This window comes from Numenius arquata, chromosome 1 (assembly GCF_964106895.1).
Source record: "Numenius arquata chromosome 1, bNumArq3.hap1.1, whole genome shotgun sequence".
Taxonomy (NCBI): Eukaryota; Metazoa; Chordata; class Aves; order Charadriiformes; family Scolopacidae; genus Numenius; species Numenius arquata.
Genome location: NC_133576.1, coordinates 140188835 through 140208895, shown reverse-complemented (window position 1 = coordinate 140208895; position 20061 = coordinate 140188835). Strand labels below are relative to the sequence as shown.

Genomic DNA, 20061 nt, shown 5'->3' with positions numbered 1-20061 from the left:
GTAAGGGAGATGCTCCAATCCCTTAATCATCTTAGTTGCCCTACGTTGGACTCTCTCCAGTAGTTCCCTGTCTCTCTTGAACTGGGGAGCCCAGAACTGGACGTAGTATTCCAGTTGTGGCCTCACCAGTGCAGAGTAGAAGGGGAGAATGACCTCCCTCGACCTACTGGCCACACTCTTCCCTACGCAGCCCAGGATCCCATTGGCCCTCTTGGCAACAAGGGCACATTGCTGGCTCATGGAAAGTTTGCTATCCACCAGGACTCCCAGATCCTTCTCCTCAGCAGTGCTTTCCAGAAGATCCATCCCTAACCAATATTGGTGCCTGGGGTTCTTCCTCCCCAGGTGCAGGACCCTACACTTGCCCTTGTTGAACCTCATTAGGTTCTTCTCTGCCCAGTTCTCCAGCCTGTCCAGGTCACGCTGGATGGCAGCACAGCCCTCTGGAGTGTCGGCCAGCCCTCTCAGTTTGGTATCATCAGCGAACTTGCTGAGGATACACTCTGTCCCCTTGTCTGGGTCATTGATGAATGTGTTGAACAGGACTGGGCCGAGTGTTGACCCCTGGGGGACACCCAGTTTCTCCTCGTGTTTAGATGGAACTTCTTATGTCCAAGTTTGTGCCCATTTCCTCTTGTCCTGTCCCTGGGAACCACTGAAAAAAGCCTGGCCCCATCCTCCTGACACCCACCCTTTAAGTATTTATAGGTGTTGATCAGATCCCCCCTCAGCCTTCTCTTCTCCAGACTAAAAAGCCCCAAGTCCCTCAGCCTTTCCTCATAAGAGAGATGCTCCAGGCCCCTCATCATCTTTGTAGCCCTCTGCTGTACCCTCTCCAGCAGTTCCCTGTTCTTTCTTGAACCGGGGAGCCCAGAACTGGTCCCAGTGCTCCAGCTGTGGCCTCCTCAGGGCAGAGCAGAGGGGGAGGATGACCTCCCTCCACCTGCTGGCTACACTCTTCTTGATGCCCCCCAGGAGACCATTGACCTTCTTCTTGGCCACAAGGGCACATTGCTGGCTCATGGTCATCCTGTTGTCCCCCAGGACTCCCAGGTCTTTTTTCCTCAGGGCTGCCCAACAGGTCGGGCCCAACCTGTCCTGGTGCAGGGGGTTAGTCCTGCATTTTACCAATATTTAATTAACAGTTCTCTGTCATTTGATTTGAGTTGGTAAATTGAACTGAAAGCTGGAGAACATCAGTAGCAACTGTGCCTTCTGGGCCCAGACAATAAAACTGAGGAAGGTGCGAGAGGAAAAGGTGGTTGCATTATCCATCTTTCCTGTCTGGATTATTCCTTTCTTCTTCCCCCGTGGCGCGAACTCTCCAATCTGGTTTCAGTTACACCCAGCAATAGGTATTTTTTCCATTTGCTTTAGGTGTACTCCGTATATCGAGTTAAAATTTCCAATTTTTTTTCTTTACATTGATGTAGGTATTTCTGGATGTTTCTCAGCAATTTCATCCTGAGCGTTTCCTTTTTTCCTTTAGCGTTTCTGTCCTTCTCCTGACCTTGTCAATGGTGGAGAGGGCAGAACGTGATCACGTTTGCAGAGCATTTCGGGGCGTGTTTAACTCCTAACCATTCCTGCAGATACGATTTTCTACAAAAAGCCCAGATAACTCAGGTAAAAGGTGAATGGTTGCTCTCTGCATTTACTGATGCTGTTTTCTGTTAATCAGACTTACAGACTATAACTAAAAATAGCCAAGAAGCCTCTGATGTGCATCAGGACAGCAGCAGAAAGCTGGGTGCTACCCACGTGGGCAACCAGAAGGATGAAGAAGCCGGAACTGAAGTAAATCAAGGCCAACTTGAGCTGGATTCGGCCAGCGTTTGCAGTGACGCGCAGCAGCCACGCTCTTTCAGGAGACCCGTGTTTGAGAGACACATGTTGCATGAATTTCTGGACCAAGCTGTCTCTGAAGACGAGCATCCTTGGCCAACCGGCTACATCCAGGAAGGTGAAGGTGCTTCACAGCCACGCAGTGAAGATGAATATGAAGAAGACGTTATAGAACCACGAACTCTTAATGATATAACAACCGTAACGGACAAAACCAGTCCCTGGTCCAGTGTGCTGTCTGAAGGGGAGCAGGGTGTTGACCAGCAGCCCATAGACTTGGGGCCTGAAGATCAGCGCTTGGTGGATATTGACTGTTTGCAAAGACGGAGCAGCACCTTCTCCAGCATGCTCCAAGGTGACAACCAAAGCATGCTCAGCACCCTTAGCCTCCTCGCAGACGAGGGCAGTCCTTGGGCAGGAACAGAAGGCTTTCAAAGCTTGAATCGTGGCATGGAAACAACGGAGAAGGAGCTGTTTCCACCTGCTCGTTTGTCAGAAATTCATCAAACAGCCAACGGCCCTGCAGAAAATGGAAATTGTGTTTGGGACAGAGCGTTTAACGCTAAACCTGTAGAGCAAAATGTAGAGTTTCATGCAGCCTCCAAAGAACTACTGGCGTTTCCAGGAGACCTTGGTTTGACCAATCCAAAAACCACAGAAAGAAAGAAGGAAGAAAGAAAGAAGGAGGGAAATGGTGAGGTTGTAAGTGAAGAACGTCAGGACGGGGAAGAAAGTGGTTCCGATGAGATGTGTGTTAAGAGTGGATCAGCCCCAGCAGGTTCGGAAGGAAACAGCGAAAGCTTTTCTGATGACAGTAGCGAAGACCCACTGGAAGAGTCAGAAAAGTCTATCAAACCAAAAATTGTTTTGTATCCTTTATTTTTTTTTTTTTCTTAAACACAAATGGCTTTCAAGGAGCGTGTCCTGTTTCTTGGTTAGAACCTCACAGGCCTCGGGAAAGAGAGATTCCCTGTGTGGAGCTCTGTCCTGTGAAATGAGTCTAGAACTGGTGACCTGGGAAGGTGCTGGAAGACCCTGTTGTGTTTCACACCATGTAGTGACGACTTCCTTACCGTTTGAAACCAGTACGTTCTGTGATCCCTGAGAGTTATTTCAGTTTGGGTAGTTTTAACATGTCTTCTTGCATTTTTTCTCCATGTATGGAGAATGTATCTCCTGCGTTTCTTCTGTATTAAAAGAAATCATAGAATCATAGAATCGTCTAGGTTGGAAGAGACCCTTGGGATCATTAAGTCCAACCATCTACCCTACTCTACAAAGTTCTCCCCTACACCATATCCCCCAACACCACATCTAAACGGCTCTTAAACACATCCAGGGATGGTGACTCAACCACCTCCCTGGGCAGCCTGTTCCAATGCCCGACCACTCTTTCTGTGAAAAATTCTTTCCTAATGTTCAGTCTAAACCTACCCTGTTGGAGCTTGAAGCCATTCCCTCTCGTTCTGTCATTAATTACCTGTGCGAAGAGACCAGCACCAACCTCTCTACAGTGTCCTTTCAAATGCAGTTTATTCTGCTTTTAAAATACTTTCCCGTGTTTCTTGCACAGATCCCGAATCTCGCAGTGAGTTTCACTAAGTTGTGTTGGAATTTTGGCAGGATGAAGTTGTCTACAAACACGTGAGGTATTACTGGAAAGCAGGTTGGTGTCCCACGCTCTGTGAGGGCAGGTGAGAGAACCAAGTGTTCGGAACGATAGAATATTGATTAAAATGCATGAGACTCACCATCTGGGATCCATCAGCAGCCGTTACAGTGAGGCTCATTCCACGTCTGCAGCTCCCGTGGAGCTTTGTGCATCTACCAAAGGTTCTTCCTTAACTGTTGTGCTCAGATCTGGTCCTGTTGTTGTTCCCAACTTCTTCCTTCCACCCCAGCAGATGGAAGCCTCCATGAGACTGCTCAGCATGTCTTCTCATTCTTCCACACCTCTGAAAGTAAGTATGGGACACCTTTTACATTATTGTCCTGGCTTAATGGAGTCCGTTCGTTAAAGCAAGAGCTTCTCCTTTTCTTTGCCAGTCCACGCTCAGGTTAGAGGTGATGGCTTCCAAATCAAGACAAGGAGAAGCTTTCTGATAGCTCTTCTCTCTGTGAGAATCATTTTCAGCATTCATGGCTGCATCGTCAGAGATAATTGTGCATTTATATTAACCATTATAAACATTCACAATAGTGAATGTTCTCCGTTGCAGTCAGTGGAAGTGGCCAGTGCTCGCTCCACGCTTCTTCGTGCTTTAATGGGAGGGAAGGTGCCTAATTTTGAGGACACAAACTGTAACTTGTAATTATGACTCCAATTTATAGCTTTTAGATGAGGATGAAACGAGGGAGTTTGCAGCAAGAGAGCCTTTCATAGAATCACAGAATGGTTTGGGTTGGAAGGGACCTTAAAGATCATCCAGGTCCAACCCCCCTGCCATGGGCAGGGACACCTCCCACCAGACCAGGTTGCTCCAAGCCCCCTCCAACCCGGCCTTGAACCCCTCCAGGGATGGGGCAGCCACAGCTTCTCTGGGCAACCTGGGCCAGGCTCTCACCACCCTCACAGCAAAGAAATTCTTCCCCACATCTCATCTCAATCTCCCCTCTTTCAGGGTCAAACCCTTCCCCTCCTCCTATGGTTCCCCTCCCTCATCAAGAGTCCCTCCCCAGCTTTCCTGGAGCCCTCCCCTTGAGGGACTGGAAGGGGCATGAAGGTCTCCCCGGAGCCTTCTCTTCTCCAGGCTGAACCCCCCCAACTCTCTCAGCCTGTCCTCCCAGCAGAGGGGCTCCAGCCCTCCCAGCATCTCCGTGGCCTCCTCTGGCCCCGCTCCAACAGGTCCATGTCTCTCCTGTGCTGAGGCCCCAGAGCTGGAGGCAGCACTGGGGTGGGGGGGTCGCCCCAGAGCTGGAGCAGAGGGGCAGAATCCCCCCCCTCGCCCTGCTGACTACGCTGCTGGGGATGCAGCCCAGGATCCGGGGGGTCTTTCTGGGCTGCCAGCACACGTTGGTGGCTGATGTTGAGCTTCTCATCTACCAACACCCCCAAGTCCTTCTCCTCAGGGCTGCTCTCCAGCCATTCTCCGCCCAGCCTGGATTTGTGCTTGAGGTTGCCCCCACCCATGTGCAGGACCTTGCACTTGACCTTATTGAACCTCATGAGGTTCGCACAGTTCCACCTCTCCAGCCTGTCCAGGTCCCTCTGGATGGCATCCCGTCCCTCCAGCGTGTCACCGCGTCACACAGCTTGGTGTCCTCACCAGACTTGCTGAGGGTGCCCTCCGTGCGAGGTATCAAGTAACCGTTCTTCGACGGAGGGGACAGCAGAATAGCTGGAGCGATCGTTCCTCACGCAGGAAAGCTGTTGATTTCTTTTGCCGTTTCCTAGGTGTTTTTATGTGCGTAAACATTTATTTACAGCAAGAGGTTTGGGGTTCAGTTGTTTTGAGGTCTAAATATTATTCTTTTCCAGCCCCAGCTTTGCTCTGGCTGTTGATGTGGATCTGGGCGCTGCAGCAGCCGAGCTGTTTGTTTACTGCTCCCAGAAAAGCTAACGCGTTGGTTCCCCTCCTTATGACCTATGAAACAAACACTCTAAAGAACATTTATATAATTGGAAACATCTTCCTTGATTAAACAGGACAGAAACAGGCGGGATTTAATAGCTCTGAAGTAATGGAAACTACTTGTAATTAATAATTGTACTTACAGCTTGGGTAAAATGCCTTAATTTTTGTTGGTTTGTTTTGTAAATTTATTTTTTTTTTCTGATTTACATCATATATCTTTTCCTAAAGCCCTTGAAACTTGTTCCTGGTGAAAGCAGAGACCTCTGTCAGAGGGTTCTTGGGCATAGGATGCTTCAAGGATCCTAAGATACACCTTGATTATAACACCTACGCTGCGGTGTGTCTTAGCGCTTGTTAAGCATATATTTTCGTGCTGTGTCGACATATTTTGGGTGAATTCAAAAGCAGAAGCTCAGACGTGTTTCTCCTGTGGAATCTCCTTCAAATTCTCCTTGTTCTGTCCGTCGCTGATACCCCCTTCCATTCTGCCCCCTCTTTGGAGTTTTGCTTTCTCTGCGGACTTAGGTTCGGTTCAAATCATCGCTCAAACTTGTGGTTTAAGATTAATACCGGCTCTACACAAATCCCCTCTCCCTGCAATGGCTGGAAACACACTCCTGAAAGTCCTTAAGAATTAGGGAGGATATTAGCAAGGCACTATTTGGGGAGAGCTGACCTTAAACGAGCTTAATCCCAGGATTAGCCACAGCTCGTCCTTCGCTGTAGAGCTTTTAGGGCTCCTGTTGAGACAGGACTCGGTGGTGCCTTGTGCACCCAACATCAAACAGCCCAAATAAGAAGTTTCTCGCTTAAGGTGGTAGAACATAGTTCAGGAAAACTTGATTAGCTTTGAGAGCTTGAGTTTCTAAATCTGGGTTTGTTTGGTTTCTGCACAGCTCAGCAAACGCCGCGGGTGACGCTGAAATGTGAGCTGTTGTCATTTGAAGATCCCCCCCCGTCCCCTCTGGCTCGGGTGGCAGCTGGCAAACCTCTCTCCTGACCTCCTTTAGTGATCCTGCCACCTCTCCCTGGCTTCTCTGACCCCCTGCTTTCCCTCTCTTCCTACGCAAAACGGTGGAGAAACGGCGAGGAGGCAAAGCGGGCAGCCACGTCGAAGGAGCTGACAGCATTTTGGGGACAAAAGGGTCGTCTCGGCTCACAGGGATCCAAGAAGGTGCTGTAGCAGCTCAGGCCTCTGCCTGGATGCCGTGGTCACCTTCCAGGGATCCGAGTTCTACAGAGCCTCACGAAATCTAACATTTTTTGACCTTTTTTTCTCCATTACATCAGATTCCAGCTTCCAGTTCTTGAGATCCTTCCCAGCTCTCCTCTTCCGCGCTGCTCACCTGCTGTCCTGATCCTGCATCTCTCCAGGTTCAGGGAGAAGCTTTGCCCTTTCCTCCTCTCGGCCCTTGTCCAGGCAGTTCCTGGTACAACCTCGGGAAAATTATCCGAGTTCGTGGCTAAACTTAACAGCGTCCAACACCATATTATGTTTATTGTAAAGCTACAACTGTTTTTTTGAACGAGTCAGAGCGCAGGTGGCCCAGATTATTGTCCAAATCATGGAATCATAGAATCATAGAATGGTTAGAGTTGGAAGGGACCTTAAAGATCATCCAGTTCCAACCCCCCTGCCATGGGCAGGGACACCTCCACTAGAGCAGGTTGCTCCAAGCCCCATCCAGCCTGGCCTTAAACACTTCCAGGGATGGGGCAGCCACAACTTCCCTGGGCAACCTGTTCCAGTGCCTCACCGCCCTCACAGGAAAGAATTTCCTCCTAATATCTCATCTAAATCTCCCCTCTTCCAATTTAAAACCATTACCCCTTGTCCTGTCACTCCATCTCCTGACAAAGAGTCCCTCTCCGGCTCTCCTGGAGGCTCCCTTCAGATATTGGAAGGCTGATATTGGAAGATACTGAAAATCTTATTTCCGACTCTTCCCTCTGCCTCCCTTCTCCTCCTTCTTTCACAGAATCACAGATTCATTTTGGTTGGACCCACACCTAAAAAATCCCAGAACACCAACACCAAAACCAAACCAAACCAAACCAAACACCCACAACCCCACCCCACCCCCACCCACAAACAGACACAACCCAACAATCCCGGGCAGTAGACCGTGCCCTGAAGTGCTATGTCTACATGTTCCTTAAATACCTCCAGGGATGGCGACTCCACCACCTCCCTGGGCAGCTGTTCCAGTGCCTGACCACCCTCTCAGTAAAGTAATTCTTCCTCATATCTAATCTAAACCTCCCCTGCTGCAACTTCAGACCATTTCCTCTGGTCCTGTCATTATTCCCTTGGGAGAAGAGGCCAACACCCACCTCTCTACACCCTCCTTTCAGGTAGTTGTAGAGGGCAATGAGGTCCCCCCTCAGCCTCCTCTTCTCCAAACTAAACATGCCCAGTTCCCTCAGCCTCTCCTCGTATGACTTGTTCTCCAGACCCCTCACCAGCTTGGTGGCTCTCCTCTGGACACGCTCCAGCAGCTCCATGTCCTTCCTGTAGTGAGGGGCCCAGAACTGAACACAGCCCTCGAGGTGAGGCCTCACCAGTGCCCAGTACAGAGGCACCATCACTGCCCTACTCCTGCTGGCCACGCTGTTCCTGATAGAGGCCAGGATGCCGTTGGCCTTCTTGGCCACCTGGGCACACTGCTGGCTCATGTTCAGCCGGCTGTCCACCAACACCTCCAGGTCCTTTTCTGCCGGGCAGCTCCAGCCACTCTTCCCCGAGCCTGTAGCGTTGCCTGGGGTTGTTGTGACCGAAATGCAGGACCCGGCACTTGGCCTTATTAAACCTCATCCCATTGGCCTTGGCCCATTGATCCAACCTGTCCAGGTCCCTCTGTAGAGCCTTCCGACCCTCAAGCAGATCAATGCTCCCACCTAGCTTGGTGTCATCTGCAAACTTACTGAGGGTGCACTCAATCCCCTTATCCAGATCATCAATAAAGATATTAAACGAGACTGGCCCCAAAACTGAGCCCTGAGGGACACCGCTGGTGACCGGCCACCAACTGGATTTCACCCCATTAATCACAACTCCCTGGGCACGGCCATCCAGGCAGTTTTGTACCCAGTGAAGAGTACACTTGTCTATGCCATGATTCGCCAGCTTCTCCAGGAGAACGCTGTGGGGGACGGTGTCAAAGGCCTTACCAAAGTCCAGGTAGACAACGTCCACAGCCTTCCCCGCATGGAGAAGGTGGGTCACAGGGTCATAGAAAGAGATCAAGTTGGTTAAGCAGGACCTCCCTTTCATAAACCCATGCTGGCTGGCCCTGATCCCTCGGCTGCCCTGCCCTTGCCGTGAGAGCTCACTCAAGATGATCCTTTACCAAGATGATTCTTTGCCTTTACTGCGTTTATATGTTCCTTATTTTAAAAAAAAAATATATACTTTTGCTGATTTTTCAGGGCGAAAATTTAATTTCTGGTTAGGGTTCGGGGCAATCGTATGCTGGAGGAGAAACATTTAAAGGCGGTTTCGATGAGATGCTGGCTGGGAAACCCGTGTTAAGGCTCGTTGACTTTCAGGGTTGGCCCCGGCTACTGGTACCGAAGCTGGGGCTTTGGGGGGGGCAGGAAGAAGTATTGAAAAAGTTGGAGGATTAATAATATTTTGGCCGCTCACAAGTGGTGTGCCTCAGGGCTCAGTGTTAGGACCATTTCTGTTTAATGTCTTTATTGATGATCTCGATAAGGACATAGGGTGTATCATCAGCAAGTTCGCAGATGACACCAAGTTAAGCAGGAGTGTTGATTCCCAGGAGGATAGGGAAGCTCTACAGAGAGACCTAGATAGGTTGGAGCATTGGGCCAACATCAATGGCATGAGTTTCAACAAGGGCAAGTGCCAGGTTCTGCACTTGGGCCACAATAACCCCGTGCATTGCTACAGGCTTGGGGAAGTGTGGCTGGAAAGCTGCCTGGAAGAAGGAGACCTGGGGGTTCTAATGGACAAGCGGCTGAAGATGAGCCAGCAGTGTGCCCAGGTGGCCAAGAAAGCCAACGGCATCCTGGCTTGTATTAGAAATAGCGTGACCAGCAGAAGTAGGGAGGTGATTGTGCCCCTGTACTCAGCGCTGGTGAGGCCACACCTGGAGTATTGTGTCCAGTTTTGGGCACCTCAATCCAAGAGAGAGATCGAGGTGCTGGAGCGAGTGCAGAGGAGGGCAACGAAGCTGGTGAAGGGCCTGGAAAACAAATCCTATGAAGAGCTGTTGAAGGAGCTGGGACTGTTTAGTCTGAGGAAGAGGAGGCTGAGGGGAGACCTCATCACTCTCTACAACTACTTGAAAGGACACTGTAGAGAGGTTGGCGCTGGTCTCTTCGCACAGGTAATTAATGACAGAATGAGAGGGAACGGCTTCAAGCTCCAACAGGGTAGGTTTAGACTGAACATTAGGAAAGAATTTTTCACAGGAAGAGTGGTCGGGCATTGGAACAGGCTGCCCAGGGAGGGGGTTGAGTCACCATCCCTGGATGTGTTTAAGAGCCATTTAGATGTGGTGTTGGGGGATATGGTGTAGGGGAGAACTTTGTAGAGTAGGGTAGATGGTTGGACTCGATGATCCCAAGGGTCTCTTCCAACCTGGACGATTCTATGATTCTATGATTCGTTATAATATTTCATAAAAATATCTTGATTTTTTTTTTTTTTTTCCCTTCACCTCCGTGAATATTCCAAAAGGATGAGAGACTTAGATGGAAACCAATTTTACTCGGAATAATTAGTATTTATATATACATTGATGTACCTTCGGTGTAAATTAGAAGTAACGCTTTTATAAGACAGACTCAGATTCAGAACAAGAGGTTTTTATCTGTTCTGAAGATGCTGCCAACGCTCCAAAGAGCCTTTCTTGGTTGTGATGTTTCTCCTCGCTCTGCTCCCGTTTCAGTCGCAGCCACTAAAGCTCTTCTGTTTCCTTCCCCAGAGGACAGAGCTAAAGGCTTTTTTACCCCCTCTATTTGTTCTCCGAACCTGCTGAAGGGAAACGCTGACCTTCTCTTTCATTTTCACCGTCAGAAAAAGAGGAAAAGGTGACTTTGTTCTCCACGTCCACAGGGAGTTGATCCGGAATCTGATAGAAACCTTTTCCTGTCCCGAAAACAGAAGTTGGTGCACGGTGGCTCCGGGGTCACAGCATCACGGAATGATACGGGGTTGGAAGGGACCTCTGGAGATCATCTAGTCCAACCCCCTGCCAGAGCAGGTCCACCCAGAACAGGTTGCACAGGAACATGTCCAGGTGGGGTTTGAATGTCTCCAGAGAAGGAGACTCCACCACCTCTCTGGGCAGCCTCTTCCAGGGCTCTGCCACCCTCACAGGAAAGAAGTTCCTCCTCATGTTGAGATGGAACTTCTTATCTTCAAGTTTGTGCCCGTTCCCTCTTGTCCTGTCCCCGGGCACCACTGGAAAAAGCCTGGCCCCATCCTCCTGACACCCACCCTTTAAGTATTTATAGGTGTTGATCAGATCCCCCCTCAGTCTTCTCTTCTCCAGACTAAAAAGCCCCTAAGTCCCTCAGCCTTTCCTCATCAGAGAGATGCTCCAGGCCTTTCATCATCTTTGTGGTCCTCTGCTGTACCCTCTCCAGTAGTTCCCTGTCATTCTTGAACTGGGGAGCCCAGAACTGGTCCCAGTGCTCCAGCTGTGGTCTCCCCAGGGCAGAGCAGAGGGGGAGGATGACCTCCCTCCACCTGCTGGCCACACTCTTCCTGATGCAGCCTAGGAGACCATTGGTCTTCTTGGCCCCAAGGGCACATTGTTGGCTCATGGTCATCCTGTTGTCCACCAGGACTCCCAGGTCTTTTTCCTCCCTCAGAGCTGCTCTCCAGCAGGTCACCCCCAACCTGTCCTGGTCCATGGGGTTATTCCTCCCCAGGTGCAGCGCCCTGCACTTGCCCTTGTTGATGGGGCAAATACTCAGTGCACTCATCATCCCATGCTATAAAACCCAGATAACCAAAGATGAGACATCTCCAAACCCACTTATCTCTAAAAAAAGCCGTTTCCCTCCCCAAACGGCGCCCATCAAAGCCAGGAACACGCAGGAACGTGATGCCGGCGCCGTTTCTCGTCTCACCTTAGGAGACCTTTCCACGGCGCCTGTGCCCGGCCCGGCTGGGAGGGAGAAGCAGCCCAGGGATGTAGGTGAAAGGCCAGGCTGAGGGATCGGCTTTCCACATCCAACCCCGCTCTTCGGGAGCCCTTCCCGGCCCCTTGGCTAATGAGCGGCGTGTCCTGAAACGCCACCGCTCCCTTCAGCCTCTAAAAGCGGCCGAAGCCGGGTCTCTCCTCTCTCGGTGCTTCTCGGGCACGACTCGGCTCTCAATTAACCGGGGAGAAACGCGAGTTTCCTTCTACGCCGAAAATACCCGTACTGGGAGGGCTGGGGGAAAGCCTTGGCTGCTGGGAGAGGGCGTGCAAACCCAGGAGGAGGTTAAAATGCTGAAAAAGGTGGGTTTTATCTCGTGAGATGCTGCTTAGGGGTTCTGCAGGTGACTGGGACTGGCTGGTCTTAATTTGTCACCAGGCTTGGATTTGTCGTGTAGGAGCTTTGTCTCTCCAGTGCAAGGTGGTTTGGGTTTTAGGGTTCTGCAAATTAAAAATGAAATAATAATTGAAAAAGCAAAATTCAGAGAGTCGGAACGTCTTTCCAGTCCCTAAATGGGCTCCAGGAAAGCTGGGGAGGGATTCTGGATGAGGGAGGGGAGCCATAGGAGGAGGGGGAAGGGTTTGACACTGAAAGAGGGGAGATGGAGATGAGATGTGGGGAAGAACTTCTTTGCTGTGAGGGTGGTGAGAGCCTGGCCCAGGTTGCCCCGAGAAGCTGTGGCTGCCCCATCCCTGGAGGGGTTCAAGGCCGGGTTGGAGGGGGCTTGGAGCAACCTGGTCTGGTGGGAGGTGTCCCTGGATGGAACTGGGTGGGCTTTAATGTCCCTTCCCACCCAAACCACTCTACGTCTCTGTGAATGCTCTGGTGTAATTCTTTTGGCTTCACAGAAGATGACTTTGCAGCCTCTAATATTGGGTTGGGCGGGAAAATATTCCACCATCGTGGATATTTTTTTCTCCAAGTTGGAACAAACAGGTCTTTTTCCAAACGGTTGCCTCTCGCTGTGCGGAAGAAAGGAAAAAACCCCTCCGAGGGGAACCTCTGAGCAACCAAAAAAGCACTTAATGAGGTTTTATTTCTGTGTATCCGACTCCTCGCGCGCTGCACGACCCCGGGGTTTGCCGTGATCAGAAAACGGGCGTAGGACAGAGCTCTAACGTCTTGTCCCTTCCCTCGGCAGAGCAGAAGCGGAGCGACGCCGCGGGGCATCCCCTACCGAAAACCGCCTCGTCCCAGGCCCCCGGCCCAGCTCTCGGAAGAGGAAACCAAAAGAATCGCCAGGATCTTCTCGGCTCAACTGTCCAAGAAGGATTAACGTCGGCGAGAGGCCGTTCCCCAGCCACGACCTGACCCGTCGCCGGGTTCTCCAGGGAAGAGGAGGCGGAAGCCGTAGGTTTCAGGCTCTGATTTTTTTAATTTGCTTAATTGATATCCTGATAGAGGGACTTAGAACACGGTGCTCAACCGAGGGGAGAGAGAGACCACGTGTCTTGCAAGGGCAGGTCCCCGCTGAGACTCATGGGCTTCGGGTAAACGATGAATTGTCACCTGGTCTCCAAATATTCCATTTTGGGGATTTATTAATGTGAAATTTCTCTAATTAACCCTTTTATATATATTTTTTTTTTTTAACCTCATCCCATTTTGAGACGGCTCCTTTTTCTTCAACCCCGGGGTGGAGAAGGTTAGAACTTGGCAGAGGACGCTTGAAAACGAGCTCCCTCCCCAGTGGCCTTTCGAAAATAATTGGTGGGAAACAAAATCTGCTGCTTGTAGAGGAATGGACGTGCCCCGGGCGCTTGTGTAAATACCCAGGGATGCTGTAAAATACTGATGCGTGGACTGTTTTTACTAGAAATATGGAATATTCTAAATTATTTTTGTACATTTTCATGTCGGGGACCTTTTGGATAACGGACTTTGATGCAAACTGACCTTAAGTTATTTTTGTACCGCTCTCCAGTGTTTGGTTTTTCAATAAAATTCCCCTGGTTTCTTGTCGTCTGGTGCGAAGCGTCCCAGTGCCGGGTCACGAGCCCGTCGTTAACAGGTGGCTGGGACTCGTTCCCCGAGAGCCCCCAGTAACGGTGAGGGGGGGAGAGGACGTTGTAGAAATGGTTCCTGGAAGATGCTGTGGCTGGAGAGAGGAGGAAAGGTCGCTGCTCTGTAAAGGAATTGAATATTTCTCCGTCAGACAGCTCCCGGGGAAGGAGTCATGGAATGAACCGTAGAATCAGAGAATGGTTTGGGTGGGAAGGGACCTTAAAGACCACCCAGTTCCATCCAGGGACACCTCCCACCAGAGCAGGTTGCTCCAAGCCCCCTCCAACCTGGCCTTGAGCCCCTCCAGGGATGGGGCAGCCACAGCTTCTCTGGGCAACCTGGGCCAGGCTCTCACCACCCTCACAGCAAAGAAGTTCTTCCCCACATCTCAGCTCCATCTCCCCTCTTTCAGGGTCAAACCCTTCCCCCTCCTCCTATGGCTCCCCTCCCTCATCAAGAGTCCCTCCCCAGCTTTCCTGGAGCCCCTTGAGGGACTGGAAGGGGCTCCAAGGTCTCCCCGGAGCCTTCTCTTCTCCAGGCTGAACCCCCCCAACTCTCTCAGCCTGTCCTCCCAGCAGAGGGGCTCCAGCCCTCCCAGCATCTCCGTGGCCTCCTCTGGCCCCGCTCCAACAGGTCCATGTCTCTCCTGTGCTGAGGCCCCAGAGCTGGAGGCAGCACTGGGGGGGGGGGTGTCTCCCCAGAGCGGAGCAGAGGGGCAGAATCCCCCCCCTCGCCCTGCTGGCCACGCTGCTGGGGATGCAGCCCAGGGGGTGGGGGGTGGGGGGGGCGCTTTCTGGGCCAACCCCTCCCTCGTGTCAGACCTGGGAGTTGAGCGAATGCTCCGAATCTGAGCTCCTTTTCAAACCCTGCTTTGAGTTCCTTAATTCCTTCAGGATTTAAGGAACCGAAGTACCAGCAGCCCCTTGGTTTTGGTTTTTTTTTTTTTTTTTCTCCTCCCGTCTCCGCAGTTTTGTTTTGTCACCGGCGAAATCCTAAATGTCTTAACTCGCCGCCACCACGACTTGCTGCCCGAGGCAGGGGACGGCTGGTTGTCACCCCTGCCGCTGGAACCCGCAGCCCCGACCCTCTGCGCTCCAAACGTGTCCCCTCTCCCTGCCCCGGCCGGGTGACAGTTGGGATGTGAACGTGCCGAGTGTCCCCGAACTACGCGTTCACCCCCCCCCCGCCAGAACAGGAGTGACGCGCGGGCGTCCCATCCCGGTGGCATCCCCCCCCTCCTCCCCCCCCCCCAAAAAAAACCCCCTAGGCGGGATGTCGGCTGGGTTGGGAACAGGGTGACAGAGGAGGTGACAGTGTTGACTCCTGGGGCGTGAGATAAACAGCTTCTTCCTCTGGCCTTGGGGTCAGGGATGGAGCACGGTCCGGCCAGGAAAACAAGACGGCAACCAGCCAGGGAGGGGTGTCGCTGCCGGATTGTGGTTGGGGGGGGTGGGGGTGTCACCTTCTGCCCGGAGCCTGATGGATGGAGCAAAGGTGGCTTCGGGGTCTCCAACCAGCTCAAAAATCCCTCACACGCGAGAGCAGAGACCGTCTGGGTGTCAGCAGGGACGGGCGATCTCCGGTGAGCACCTCCCTTGGGGCTCTGTGCGCGTAACAAAGGGTTAATCACACCGGCTTGAAAAGAAAATCGAGGAAAAGGGGCATTTTTTTGGGGGGTGTCACCCCCACCCTTGGCCTCCAGCCTTGTCCTGAGCCCCGACCACGGTGGGGGGGGCCACACTCGATAGGGCACACCGTGTGGTTTCGGTCGTGCGGAGCGGGAGCACTGGAGGGATTGTCCCCTGCGTGTCCCCTGCCCCGGGGGCTGCTCCACGTGAGCCGGGGGACACGTTACACCCCGCAGAGGAAATCCCGACGGCAGCTGCCCGGGATGAATTCCGGCTCCGTGGTCCGTGCCAGGAGCAAAAGGGGGTCCCACCTGCCCCCCCCCCCCGCCCCCCCCCGGGGCGGGGTAGGGGGGGGGCGCTGGGTGCTGCTCTATTTTCTGCATCTCCTCCTTCCCGCGGCGTTTTTAGGTTAAAAACCCAAATTAATCCCCCATCCCTGAGGTCCCGGCGACCACCAAATGGCAGGACCACGCTGTCGGGTGCTGCTGAGCCAAAGCTTCGCTCCCGTGGGTGCTGGGGGTCCAGGCAGGACCCCCCCACACACACAACACACACCTTGTCCCCTCCACGGCGGCACCCTGCGTGGGGGGGGGGGGGGGAGGGAGGGGGCAGAGGGGTGAAATCCAGCCTCCCCGTCACGGGTGCTGGGTGACCCCACTCTCACGAGCTCAAATGCCACCGGGGGAACCGGGTTTCAGTGTCACGCGATCTCGGTGGCCGCTGGAATGTCCTCCCCGGTGCTATTTAAGGAGGAGGCCAAGGGGCCGGTTCTCAGGGTGATGGTTGCACGGAGAAGGGCGTAAGGCGGGAGCAGGGACACGGTGCCGAGGTCCCTACGGTGAGACCACGGGGGGGGTAGGGGGGGACACCCAGCCCCGGGCAGGTCATCGTTGGGGCAGGGGGGGGAGATGCTTTCACCAAGCACCCAGTGGTGGGACTGAGGAGGGGGTGGGTGCTGAGCGAGGAACCCCCGTGCCTCAGTTTCCCCAGGGATGCAGGAAACGGGGCGGGATTTGGCTTTTGGGGTTGTCTGAAGCCAGCCAGAGCCACCACGGCACGTCGTCACCTCCGTCCCTAAACCGGGCACCTGCTTGAAAGCCCCGTCCGACGCAGCATCCCAGCTCCTCCGCAAACCACCACCCGCCCCCCCCACCTCATTCCCCCCCCCCCCCAACTTTCCTTCCAGCCCCTCTGCCACGATGGTGGGTCTGAAGCCCCCCGAGGTGCCCCCAACAGCCGCCGTGAAGTTCATCAGCGCGGGGACGGCCGCCTGCGTCGCCGACCTCTGCACCTTCCCCCTGGACACCGCCAAAGTGCGGCTGCAGGTACGATCCACCAACACCCCCTCCACCCCCCAAAAAAAATTCCCACGGGTGGAGGGAGCACCCCACAACAGCGAGAGACACACACACACACACACCCCCCACACACACACCCAAGCCCCGTGCCGGCTCTGCTCCAGAGCCGGTGGCATTTTTGGGGGAGGCGGAGGGCAGGCTGACGCGGCCGGCGTCCCGCAGATCCAGGGGGAGGTGCGGATCCCCCGCAGCACCGGCACCGCGGAGTATCGGGGTGTTTTGGGGACGCTGAGCACCATGGTGAGGACGGAGGGACCCCGCAGTCTCTACAGCGGGCTGGTGGCCGGGCTGCAGCGGCAGATGAGCTTCGCCTCCATCCGCATCGGGCTGTACGACTCGGTGAAGCAGCTCTACACCCCCAAGGGGGCCGAAAGTGAGTGAGGACGAGATCGGGGACACCCCCCTGTCCCTGTGCACCCCCCCCCCCCATCCCCACGCACAACCTTCTCCCAGGGGGGAACAACCCACCGCAACGGGAAACAGCCCAAGCCAGGGCAAACAACCCACCCCGGTGGGCACAACCCCCAAGCTGCACACACCCCCCCCAACCCCCTCACAACCCCAGGGTGCTCACCCTAGGGTCCCCACGCAGCCGGGGGTCCCCGCAGGGTTGGGGGTCTTTGCAGGGCTGGGGGGGTCCCCACACAGCCGGGGGTCCTCACATGGCTGGCGGTCTCCACAAAGATGAGGGTCCCTGCAGGGCTAGGGAGTCCCCACAGGGCCGGGGGTCCCCATAGGGTTGGGGGTCCCCACAGAGGTGGGGGTCCCCACACAGCCCATGGTCCCTGCAGGGCTGGTGGTCCCCACGCAGATGGGGGTTCCTGCAGGGCTGGGCGTCCCCATGCAGCCAGGGGTCCCATCAGAGCTGGGGGTCCTCACACAGCCAAGGGTCCCCGCAGGGCTGGTGGTCCCCACGCAGATAGGGGTTCCTGCAGGGCTGGGGGTCCCCACGCAGCCGAGGGTCCCCACGCAGCCAGGGGTCCCATCAGAGCTGAGGGTCCCCACGCAGCCAAGGGTCCCCACGGGGCTGGGGGTTCCCACACAGATGGGGTTCCCCACACAGCCAGGGCTCCCTGCTGGGCTGGGGGTCCCTCCTGGGGCTGGGGGTCCCCACATAGCCAGGGGTCCCAGCTCCTGCCCTCTCCAGGCACAGGGCTGGCGGCGCGGGTGCTGGCCGGTTGCACCACGGGGGCGGTGGCCGTGGCCTGCGCCCAACCCACCGACGTGGTCAAGGTTCGGTTCCAGGCCAACGGGGCGATGCCGGAGAGCACCCGGCGGTACAGCGGCACCGTGGACGCCTATCGCACCATCGCCAGGGAGGAGGGCATCCGCGGGCTCTGGAGAGGTAGGGGCAGGTGGGGACAGAGATGGGGATGGGGATGGGTTGGGAAGAGGCATGGGAATAGGGACAGGATGGGATGGGAAGAGGAATGGGAATTGGAAGAGAAATGGGAACAGAAATGGGGATGGGGACAGGAATGGGGATGAAGAAGGGGACAGGGATGGAAACAGGCATGGGATGGAAATAGGAATGGGAATTGGAACAGAAATGGGGAGGAGGAATGGGACAGGGATGGGATGGGAACAGGAATGGGAATTGGAATAGAAATGGGAACAGAAATGGTAATGGGGATGGGTTGAGGACAGGCATGGGAATTTGGACAGGGACAGGATGGGAATAGGAATAGAACTGGGAACAGAAATGGGAATGGGAATAGGGACGAGGAAGAGGACAGAGATGGAGACATGGATGGGATGGGAACAGAAATGGGAATGAGGATGAGGAAGGGGATGGGGATAAGGAAGGGGACAGGGATGAGATGGGAATAGAAATCGGAATGGGAATAGGAATAGAATTGGGAACAGAAATGGGAATGGGGATGGGAATGGAGATGAGGAAGGGGACAGGGATAGGGACATGTATGCAGATGGGGACAGGGATGGAATGGGAATAGGAATAGAACTGGGAACAGAAATGTGGATGGGAATGTGGATGAGGAAGGGGACAGGTATGGGGTTGGGGACAGGGGTGGAGACAGGGACGGGAATAGGGACAGCAGGGCTGGGGCACCCATCCTGGATGCTCTAGGAGGGGATGTGACCACTGTCCCCGACGCCACCACCCTCCTGCACAGGGACACTGCCCAACATCACCCGCAACGCCATCGTCAACTGCGGGGAGCTCGTCACCTACGACCTCATTAAGGACGCGCTGCTGCGGGCGCAGCTGATGACAGGTAAGAACGGCGCCGGGAGGGGAACGGGACGCAGCCGGGTGCCATCCCCGTCCCCGCCGACCCTCAACCCCCGTCTCTGCCCCGCAGACAACATCCCCTGTCACTTCGTGGCCGCCTTCGGGGCCGGGTTCTGCGCCACGGTGGTGGCGTCGCCGGTGGACGTGGTGAAGACGCGGTACATGAACGCGGGCCCCGGGCAGTACCGGAACGCGCTCAGCTGCCTCCTCGCCCTGCTCATGCAGGATGGCATCGCCGGCTTCTACAAGGGGTGAGTTTGGGGACGCCCCGCTGAGCACCGGCAAACTCGGTGCAACGGTAGGGTGTGCCCTCACACCGGCGTGAACCGGCTCCGCTTCACACCACGGCATCGCCCGGCGCATCCCGAATATCCTAACCCGTGTGCCACCACCGGGGGGGGGGGGGACGACACCGCAGGGGCGGGGGATGTCCCCTGCGATGTCCCCCCTCCAAACCCTGCTCTTCCCCGCCGCAGGTTTGTCCCCTCCTTCCTGCGGCTGGGTTCCTGGAACGTGGTGATGTTCATCTCCTACGAGCAACTGCAGCGTGCGGTGACGCTGGCCCAATCCTGACACTGCCCCCCCCCCCGACACACACACACACACCCCCTCCGGCCTCTCTCGTCAGCGTTGGCGAGACACAAGAGTAAATTATATTAATTGCTGGAGCGACGGGGGAGCAGCGACACAGCCCCTCCCCACCCAGCCCGATGGGGACCCCCCCCTTCCCCCCCGAGAGGGACCAGCGAGAGACGGAAGGAGAAACGATGCTGTTTGTGGAAAAACGTTGGGAGAACGGAGGCGTCCAGAGAGGAGTTTAGGGAGGAAGAAAAAAGTGTTTGTAGGTTTTTTCCAGCCGGGAAGAGCTTCCCGGCAACGGTTTGGGCAGGTGGGAGCGAGTCGAGGGCTGGGGAACACGGTGATTCCTGTTATTCCTTACCAACGCTTCCAATAAACCGCCCCTATGGGGTCTGATCACAGCCAGGGCTCCATGGGGTTTTTTTTTGGGGGGGGGGGGGATTAGGGTCATTCTCCTGACCCTGGGGTGCCGCTGGAAAAGGCAAACCAGGCCTTATCCGAAAGCTTTCCTGAGTGTCGTGTGCTGTCGGGGATCAGCTTTAGGGGAGGTGCCACCCACGGATGCAAAGAGCTGCTGGTGCCCCTCCACGTGGGAGGCACCCCCAGCCCCAAGGAGGGCTCATCCACCTACAATGGGGCAC

General features: G+C 54.7%; 2 protein-coding genes across 5 annotated transcripts in view; both read left to right on the top strand.

The window, feature by feature from the left end:
* Nucleotides 1-13556, top strand: part of C2CD3 (C2 domain containing 3 centriole elongation regulator) — a 69288-nt gene extending 55732 nt beyond the window's left edge. The window contains exons 31-33 of one of the 2 annotated variants that reach the window (XM_074159311.1): nt 1682-2714; nt 3704-3806; nt 12744-13556. In XM_074159311.1, coding sequence (XP_074015412.1) covers nt 1682-2714; nt 3704-3806; nt 12744-12908 — 1301 coding nt within the window. In that variant the 3' untranslated portion in view covers nt 12909-13556. Of the gene's footprint in view, nt 1-1681; nt 2715-3703; nt 3807-12738 lie in introns of both variants that reach the window. The other variant, XM_074159321.1, reaches the window with a different exon arrangement.
* Nucleotides 13557-15901: 2345 nt separating this feature from the next.
* LOC141472634 (putative mitochondrial transporter UCP3) lies at nt 15902-19820 on the top strand. Of its 3 annotated transcripts, XM_074159805.1 has the most exons (7): nt 16003-16067; nt 16416-16554; nt 16750-16960; nt 17735-17932; nt 18723-18824; nt 18912-19092; nt 19318-19820. In XM_074159805.1, exons 2-7 carry the CDS (start codon nt 16429-16431, stop codon nt 19412-19414), a joined length of 915 nt encoding a protein of 304 aa, XP_074015906.1. In that variant the 5' UTR covers nt 16003-16067; nt 16416-16428; the 3' UTR covers nt 19415-19820. The 3 variants fall into 3 exon arrangements, with proteins under 3 accessions (XP_074015889.1, XP_074015906.1, XP_074015899.1); XM_074159788.1 differs by having other exon boundaries at nt 15902-16067; nt 18723-19092; XM_074159798.1 differs by lacking the exons at nt 16003-16067; nt 16416-16554; nt 16750-16960 and having other exon boundaries at nt 17209-17932.
* Nucleotides 19821-20061: the final 241 nt, after the last annotated feature.

Coding starts and splice junctions, on each gene's coding strand:
- LOC141472634 (XM_074159798.1), top strand. CDS start 17,272: ATGAGGGTCCCTGCAGGGCTAGGGAGTCCCCACAGGGCCGGGGGTCCC. Junction 17,933..18,722: donor CATCCGCGGGCTCTGGAGAG/GTAGGGGCAGGT, acceptor CCTCCTGCACAG/GGACACTGCCCAACATCACC. Junction 19,093..19,317: donor ATCGCCGGCTTCTACAAGGG/GTGAGTTTGGGG, acceptor TCCCCGCCGCAG/GTTTGTCCCCTCCTTCCTGC.